At 35.7% G+C, this 9,391-nt stretch overlaps 1 protein-coding gene and 1 long non-coding RNA gene across 2 annotated transcripts; one reads left to right on the forward strand and one right to left on the reverse strand.

The window, feature by feature from the left end:
• Window positions 1–12: 12 nt before the first annotated feature.
• On the forward strand, window positions 13–1,253 carry LOC147840827 (uncharacterized). Its single transcript, XR_015507576.1, has 3 exons — window positions 13–67; window positions 549–768; window positions 882–1,253. It is a non-coding gene; the product is annotated as an uncharacterized LOC147840827 (long non-coding RNA).
• A 1,480-nt stretch (window positions 1,254–2,733) lies between these two features.
• Window positions 2,734–6,197, reverse strand: LOC141377530 (uncharacterized). The gene is made up of 3 exons (XM_087281626.1): window positions 3,823–6,197; window positions 3,588–3,685; window positions 2,734–3,454 (listed from the first exon to the last, which is right to left on the reverse strand). Exon 3 carries the CDS (start codon window positions 3,383–3,385, stop codon window positions 2,978–2,980), a length of 408 nt encoding a protein of 135 aa, XP_087137752.1. The 5' UTR covers window positions 3,386–3,454; window positions 3,588–3,685; window positions 3,823–6,197; the 3' UTR covers window positions 2,734–2,977.
• Window positions 6,198–9,391: the final 3,194 nt, after the last annotated feature.

A 9,391-nucleotide genomic window follows, 5' to 3' on the forward strand; every position in this document is an offset into this window, starting at 1 on the left:
TTCCGGGCGGATATACTTGGAGCGTTTGAACAAATCTTGTCAGCAGAGGCCGCTGCTCAATACATTTGTGCGTGAGTCTATGAGCTTTAATATTTATCTTTTCCTAAAAGTAATTAATTATTAAAATAAATAAACACACGAATTACCATTTAAAGTTAAGAAAGACTATAAAAGAAATTAAAGTTTGAAATGTCACATACTATTTAGGCTAACGTTACATCAGGAAAGCCATCCAGTCGCTATCCATCCGTTTGTACAAAAGTAGTTAGCATGTAAAAAAAATAGCAACACAATTGCAGTACAGAAAGAGCCTATGTACAATAATTATTAAACTTAACTCAAATTGCCGCAGTATTCATTATGTTTTTCAATTCAATTCATCTTTATTTCTATACCACTTTTACAATGTAAATTGTTTCAAAGCAGCTTAACATAAAAGTTCTAGTAAATTGAAACTGTCAGTCCAGTTTCAGAGTTGAAGTTCAGTTTAGTTCAGTTCAGCATGGTTAAATATTCACAGCTGAAACAGAAAATCCATTGATGCACAGCTTCACAAGTCCCAAACCAAGCAAGCCAGTGGCGACAGTGGCAAGGAACAAAACTTCACCAGTTGATGAAAGTGAAGGAAAAAAAAAAACCCAGGAGAGAAAAGCCTCAGTTGGGCACAACCATTTTTCCTCTGGCCAAACTTCTTGTGCAAAGCTGCAGTCTAGGCACCGGAAGCTTGAGAACGCTGAACGTCCATTGTGATTCGTGGAGAAGCTGCAGGTGGGAGTAGGTCACCAGCGTGTGTTCAGGCCTCAACAGTATCTGGATGCAGTCTTTATGAGGCTGGTCCATGGGATCAATGCGGAGACTGATCTGTCATTACTGTCTTTCAGGAATCAGTCTCATGCTCTCCGATCCTCCATGGCTGCCACAGCAGGATTTTGGATACCTTGGCATCATTTCCTCACTGGTATTTGATCAGTTGACATTTCTGTGTGGAGTTTGCATGCTCTCCCTGTGTTGGCATGGGATTCCTTCGGGTGCTCCGGTTTCCCCCACAGTTGAAGGATGTGCTATAGTTGAATTAAATAAACTAAACTGGCCAGAGTGTATGTGTGTGCATGTGAGAGTGTATGAGTTTTTTTCCCCAAACATCCAGTTGTATTCTTTGATACATTCATTTATTTTTCATTAAAGTACTTGCAATTGGATCCTTTCTGTCTAAGTATTGTGACAGGTGGTTTGAAAAATAAAACACAGTAGTCAAAACAATTGTAGTCTTCATTTTTTTCAAAGTTTGTAAAGTAGGTGAATATTAACAAATACACAACCATTTAACCTCTATTAAGATAAAAAGGAGAAAGCATGAGAATAAAAGATGAATGGAATGATGATGATGATGACGTTGATGACAATGCTTACGTTTTTTTCTTTTTGACCCCAACAAAGTTAATGTTGTGGTTTTTGCGCATTTGTCTTTCCCAACACTTACCTTTTTGTTTGTGTGCATAGCTGCACAATAACTCCTTGGCTCAAACGAAGTGTTGTGGAGCTTTTTGTAATTTTCTCTTTGCACAACACACACTTTTGTGTGTGTGTGTGTGTGTACACTAACTTATTGTCCCAAGCAAAGTTGGTGTTTGCAGGTTTTTTCTCACATTTCTCTTTGCACAATCTCTTTGCACACTAACTTTTTGGCCCAAACAAAGTTTCCAAAATTTGCTGAATTACATGGGGGAAATGAGAAACATCTCTAGTTTCAACATTATATGGTGTTCAGACGTTCCTCTTAAAATAAAAGTATCAACTATATGCAATTGGACCCACATTTGTTTTATGACCACTGAAAATGTGTACAATTGTACAGTTTACTCGCAAAATCATATTTTTATCCCACATATCTCTGCAAATAGATACAAAATGAAAAGAGTTGTTCAAAACAGATAACCAGAATATTCTTGAGTTATTGGAATGAACACTTTGTGCGGAAAAAACTGAACAAAAATCCCATGATGGGAGGAATCAGGTCATCTACTAGTAATTTAAGCACCGGGTTCCCCACAAACAAGGTGCGGTACATCTCTGTAGGAAGGGGCGGCACTCGTTTTGGCTGTGTCTCAGTTTCAGTCATGGGTGGCTCTCGGGTCCCCTGCCTTGGGCCCATTGGAGATCGGTATCCTTGCCTTACCTTTACTGTCATCTCACAGCGAGAAGGTTGCTGGTTCGAGTCCCGGCTGGTCGAGTTGCCATTTCTGTGTGGAGTTTGCATGTTCTCCCCATGTTCGTGTGGGTTTCCGGTTTCCCCCACAGTCCAAAGACATGCGCTATAGGTGAATTGGGTAAACTAAATTAGTCATAATGTATAAGTGTGTGTGAATGAGTGTGTATGGGTTTCCCAGTACTGGGTTGTGGCTGGAAGGGCATCCACTGTATTCTGGAATAGTTAGCGGTTCATTCCACTGTGGCGACCTTGATAAATCAGAGACTAAGCTAAAGGTAAAATGAATGAATAAATGAAAAGGGTTTTTGCACAATTTTTGCACTTACATTTTAACATGTACAAGTTAGTGTTGTTCAAGTATTTTGCACATTTATTTATGTAAAACTTTGTGTTTTGCTAAAACCTTTTGCAAACAACACATTTCTTTTTTGGACTTTAAGTTTTGTAGGTGAAAAGGATAGTGTTGTGAATGTAGTTTTTAGGTTGCCACTGTTTTATTTTATTTAATTAATTTTTTTATTTTTGCACAATAATATTTTTGGCCAGAATTTTTTAAAAGCATTTTTATTGCGTCTCCTTCCCGTTCATGCTCTTCTTATCCTTCTCCTTTTGCTTCTCCTCCTCATCATCCTTCTGCTTTTCCTGCTGTTTCTTTTCTTGTTTCTCTTTCTCTTCTCATTTTTCTCCTCTGTCTTTTCGATCTCTTCTTCCTCCTCCTTTGTTTCTTCCTCCTTCATGTCCTCTTCATTCTTATCCTTCTCTTTCTCTTTATTTTCTTTCATCCCCTCCTTTATCTTCATCTCCTTCTCCATCACCATCTCCTCGTTCTAATACCTCCTCATCCATCCCGCTATTTCCTTTTCTCCTCCTCCTCCTCGTTCTCTTTTTCATGTTTTCCTTATCCTCCTCATTTTCTTGTATCCTCTCTTTTATGTTCATCTCTTCCTCGTTCTTTTCCTCCTCCTCCTCTTCCTCTCTCATCTTCTCCTCATTTACCTTCATCGCTTTATCATTCTTATCCACCTCCTCTTCATTTTCTTTCAAACTCTCCTCTATCTTCATCTCTTCTTTCACCACCTCCTCCTCTTCCTTATTCTCCTTCATCTCACAATTTCTCTTACTCCTCCTCCTCTTCCTAATCTTTTCCTCTTTGTCCTTCTCATCAATCATTCCCATCTCCTCCAACTCCTCCTCTTTTCTGACATACTCTGTGTTGTGTGTCTTCACATCATCTTTCTCATCCACCTGCAGAACAAACCCAAACTCAGGTGAGTTCACATGTGAGCAGATATCATTCCTCTCAATGATCCTGAAACAGACTCTTGATATATTAGTAAAAGCATCAGGAGAACATGCATCAAAACATCTTTATACTCACCTTTAGGTTGTCATTCACACAACTCGCTTCATCATTATGAATGATGACAAGAGCAACTTCCAGACTCTGGCCAGACTCAGATGGGTTAAGGATGTAATCTGTCAATAGAGAAATGATTGCATTTGCACAATTTACAGTCATTCTCAAGGTGATGTTAATTTTGGGTGAAGGGGAATTAAAAATACTATTTAATAATGGGTAAAAAAAAAATCTAGCAAAAAATATGATTATTTACCATCAGAGTCTGCAGAAACAGAGAGCTGCTCCTCAGTCTGACCAAAGCAGGAGATCCTGAAGAGTCTTCTGACAGCTTTGAGGAAATTGGCCACTTTACTCTTTTTCCTCTGCGTCGTTCCCTCATCCTCCTCCACTTCATCTATTAAGAGAAATGATTGTAGTTTACATCATTTTTAGATCACTCCTTATAAACATTTACCATAGTTTTACAACAGATTAAACCAATATAAAAAGCACATGGCTATAAGCCTTTATTACAACAAATTAACCATGGTTTTGCTACATTTAACATTGTGTATCCATGGTATTTGTTATAAAACGGTAGCTACAGAAATGGTCATTTTTTGCTGGATTTGTGTGATAATAAGTGTTGTTTTAAAAAATGGGAGACTAAGGGCTATATGGTATCAATTTCCGGCACAAAGGGCGTGTTCAAATCCACTTTTGCTATTTTAAGGAGGAAAAATACTGTTGTGCTTATTCTCTTAATGAATTATGGGTGTGTTTTGAGCATATTGTGCATTAAACCTATTAGAGGCTCATCTCCCATTCCCTTTAAGAGTCAGTTGCATCACACCATCGTGCAACTGCTATTTACATGGCGACTTTGTTAGTGGAAAACTAAATGCTTCACTAGAAAACAGTTATACAGACCATCTGCATCGCAAGGATAAAGAACGAGCCTCCTTTTGGTAACATTTTAATCCTTTAATTTTTTTTCACTTAAAAAGATTATTGTGTGTTGCTGTACATTCTGTGTGTATTAGGCAGTTTGCGCGTTTAAGGCGCACAACTAACACACTCTGTGCTGGACTTTAGAACAGCTTTCAGCAGTCTATTTTAGTTCCTCAAAATAGCAATGCGCCTTAACACACCTTATTTCTAGACCAGAACACCCATGAGTCCCCAAAGTGGCACAAATGGATTTATTATTTAAACAAAGTGGTGCAAAACCTGAAATCTAGGGTTGCGCTGGTCTGAAAATAGCAACACATCGTGTCAAACATGTCTTGTGCCTTATTGCGTGGGGTATATGATAGGGCCCTAAAGATGTATCAGAAAAGCTGAAAATGGGCTGCCACGTTAAGGTACAGAATCATTTTACTTAGACACATGAACCTGAATGCAACAGCAATCAAGTTAACTTTGTAGCATAGTAATTGAAATTATAACATAAATATAAACATAAATAAATTCTTACAATATTATACTATTCAAAAGGCTACTAAACAAATATAAATAATGATCACGTTTGCATTCAATCCTACCAGCAACTATAAAATGATTATGATTAATTATGATAATGATTATATTAGATTAGATTACATTCAACATTATTGTCATTACACATGTACAAGTCAACAAAATGCAGTTTAGGTCTCGAAATGCAGTTTAGGACTATAGTTATAAAGTCTAATTACGGAAAAACTATGGGTGATATTTACAGATGGATGTACTATGAACATTATATACAGATTGTATTAACTATGATCAGAGATTTACAATAGATAAATATATATGTTCAGGTTGCTATTAATAATTAGAAGTATGCAGATATATATGAACAATTACAAATGTATATGCGCAGTGTATACAGTATGTACAATTTAAAATGAAATAGTGCAACAAACAGCAATGAGTATGTACAATTTTAAATGTGCATATACAAATATATACAGGAAGTTTTAAATAAAATCTTAAACGTAAATTAAAATGTTATGTTGAAATTTTGTTCTTTTTATATATCTAAAAACGCCTTTTTTAAATGTTTGTACAGATATAAACTATGCCATATAGGCCTTATTCATCCAAAATAATTACAAATGTTTTGGGCCAGATGTCAGGAAGAAATTGAAGGAAATGGGGCTTAGTAATCTCTATACGTTAATCAAAGAAACTCCTACTCATTTCACAAAATGAAATATGACTTACAATCATTGCCAGTGTCAGGGATTTGCTTGAGCTGCATCTCTATCTGCCTTCAGAAGATCTTGTTTTTCTTGGAAGTTTTCAGACAAGAGGGCAGTTTTAAGAGCAGGTTTTTCTTTGGCTTATCCATCACAGTTGTACTCGTATTCTCCATACTCAGTTCATCTTTCACCATATAAGCACAGTTTGTTACTCGGACGAAATCAGTGATCGTTCTTGCTACTGTAAACCAACAATGTTAACTGTTTGTGCTGCAGTGTCATGTAGAGATTTTAAATGTTCTACGCATAATGAGATTCGAAGTGTTCTAAAAGTGTTTTTTGCAATGTTTTAAAAGTGAAAGATAATTGCATATTACCAAAGACTATAGAAAACACTTAAAGGGACTTCGATATTACATAAAATCAAATATGAGCTGAATAAATTTAAATAATGACATGCTACAAAAGCTTTTAATTTAAGTTTTAAATGCAATTTTTAAGTTCAATTAATTAAATGTAGATGCAATTGAAGACAAATTGTTAAGCCCTTTTTTGAAATTGTAATTCCTTTGCAAAATGTTACCAAGTTTATGAAAAAAACCTGCAAAAATAATAATAAATAAATATGCAAATAAATGCATAAATAATTAAATAAATTCACAGATTTCAGCATCATTAAAACAATGAATAAAGAAATGATTTTAAAAATCCACAAATTCCAGCGTATATAATAAATAAATGAATACCCAAATAGATAAATAATAATAATAATATATATATATATATAAATAATGAAGTAAATTACACAAATGTTTGGGGAATCAGATAATGCTATTCTGAAAGTTGCTTTTCCCCCTTTTTAAGTATTTATTCATTTTTACATCTTTAAATTGCAAAATCTGTTATGGCTTTTCATTCATTCATTTATTCATTCATCTGGGATCATCCACAGGGATCATTCTAGCATATATTTCACAACGCATAGCAGCTATAATTAAAGACAAAATATTAAGCACACCTGTGAAATTTAAATTCTTTTGCAAATATTTAGAGCAAGGACATTTTTCGCTGGGGACAATATCATTAGCCCCTTTATCTCCACCCCCTCCCCCTTCTCTTTTAGGTAAATTCGGATTATCAGATTTGTTACTGTTATGTTTAATAGCAGAATAATGAGAGAGATATTTTTGAGAAATGATTATAGCTTTTCTTGAAAGTCAAGTTTACATACAATAAGATTATTATGCCTCTGAAAAAGCTCAGATGATGGTGTCAATATTTTGGAAGTTTCTGATTGGCTAATTAACAATATTTGAGTTCATTGGAGGCACAACTGTAGAATAGTAATTAACGAAAACCTCAAACACACTGCTTCCTTGTGTGACAACATGGGAAAATCAACAAGCCAGAATAAACAACAAAAAACCCAGATTACAATTAGCTAAATTCACTGGGAAAAAATAATAATTTTGGAGACATGTCCTGTTATCTGATAGAACTAAGATTGAACTGTTTGGCCATGATGACCAGTGTTACATTTGGAGGACAAAGGGGAAAGCTTACAAGCCTAGGAACACCATCCTAACTGAAGTACGGGGCCGGCAGCATCATGTTGTGGGGCTTTTTTTGCTGCAGGAGGGACTGGTGAAATGTATGTAAACTTTTGACTGTGTAGAAATTAATAAATTCTCAAAAAAAAAAAAAAAAAAAAAAGGAAAAATAAATAAATAAAATTCTCTCATTGTTCTGGAACTTAGTGCACCTAAAATAGTAAACATTTACAGTAGTATGATTTATCATCAGACATTTTTTACAAAATGGTTATGTTTCTTTTTTTAAAGTGTATGGAAACTTCTGGTTTCAATAATATTATGGTGTGCCCAACTGTCTTTATAAACAGGGTTGGCCAAGCTGCTGATTCGGATGGAGTTGGTCCTGCTAGATATTTATCAGTTCAGATTCAGTGTTATAAATTATGTGAACTGAGAGCTAACAAATTGCCACTTTCTTTTATTTTTTGCACTTCCTTGTCCATATGTATCCACCCTCTCCAAAGCACCACTTTTTGTGTACTTTCTCCATCAGCTGGAATCTCACCACTTCCCTGAAAGGTTTTATTGTAGTACGTTTCCATATCTTTCTGGAATCTGCACACAAACCACTTCCAGTAGGGCAGCTCAGATTTGTCAGGAGTGATGCTCCGGTTGGCATATTCAGGACCTCCTTTTCTGTATTGTTTACAGAGGACTGAATCATTTGAGGTTTCATCATCTGAATCATCATCATCATCAGCTGAATCACCTGAATTTGGATAAAAATCATGACCACTTGCTACTTCTGGTGTCTCTTCATTTAGTCCAACACTGCGACAGAAAGTGCAGTGATCTCCAAGATGTTCATCCATTAAGTGAGTGCAGACGGCTTTATAGAACGGACACTGAACCCAACAGCACTGACAGAAGTGCTCAATCAAAATCTCATCTGGTCTATTCTGGAATTGTTCTATTTTTATATGGTTGATGCTGTTCTGAAGCCTTTTCATCCTTTCTTTCAAATCATTACCTAAAAGGTCTTCAAGAAAATCCACATCTTTAAAATGCACTGAGATCAGCACAGTTCCCTGTGAGTTTCAGTTCATCTGTCATTGTTTTGAAACATTGAACCACATTTTTCCACCTCCTGTAGCTTCTCACTTCATTCTTTATGAATTGTTTGAAGTGTTTTAGGGGATTATGGATATATTTCATGTACTCCTCAAAGTCCTCCTTTTCTGCAAGGTATTTCAAGATGTGTTTCTCTAGATCTGGTCTTATACCACGCAATGCTTGTTTGTCAGACTTCATCTGTGCAGCTAACGCAATAGCAGTTTCATGTTTCTAGCATATATGAGGTGAAGGATTCGGATTTCTACCTTCCAACCCGTCTCAGCATGGATCAACGTTTATCCTTTTCTCATCATCCTGTTTTTCATTATTTTTACTAAATATAATTATTGGATTATTTCAATGAGTATTTAACTTTAAATTGATTTTAACCAAGGAATAAGTTAACACACTGCTTTATGTACTATAAGAATGTTCAGTGTAGTTGCTCCTCTCTTTGTCTGTCTATTTTAACTTTGTTTCCAGGAGACACACAAACCAGGTCATAGGTCATCGAGACCTCCCTCTCTCCGTCTTTTGAGTAGAATTACTGATGCTAAGGAGGGGGATCAACTGTTTCTATTGTCATATTGTCTACAGTAATTTAGCTTTTTTTTGTTAATTCTTTTTTAGAGTAATTCCTTTTTATGCTAGATAGACTTTGTGTGTAGTGAAGATATTGTTGCCAAATGTTGATTAAACCAGTTTTTAAACCAATTTGATAAAACAGCTGAACGTACAAGAAAAAACCTTGAGTTTCCACAACAGATTGTCTCAGATAATTAAATTAGACTGTCTCTATGTATGCCTCCATGGTTCAGATTTTAACAGGTCGGAGATCAGCTCTTAATAGTTTAGGGTCAGCCTGAACACCAAGAACCATGCCGCTATCCATATCTGGGGTTAGACACAATTCTTCATTGACGCACACATTTAGAATTGACTATTTTTACTGTAACCAATGAGAACTGTTTAACTGGATCCCACCTTTTCTAAACTTGTGTAAGGAGTATAA

Source organism: Danio rerio, chromosome 14 (genome assembly GCF_052040795.2).
Source record: "Danio rerio strain M-AB ecotype USA chromosome 14, GRCz13ab, whole genome shotgun sequence".
Lineage (NCBI taxonomy): Eukaryota > Metazoa > Chordata > Actinopteri > Cypriniformes > Danionidae > Danio > Danio rerio.

Bases quoted from the DNA above. Each gene is read 5' to 3' on its own strand.
- LOC141377530 (XM_087281626.1), bottom strand. From the start codon at position 3,385: ATGGGAATGATTGATGAGAAGGACAAAGAGGAAAAGATTAGGAAGAGG.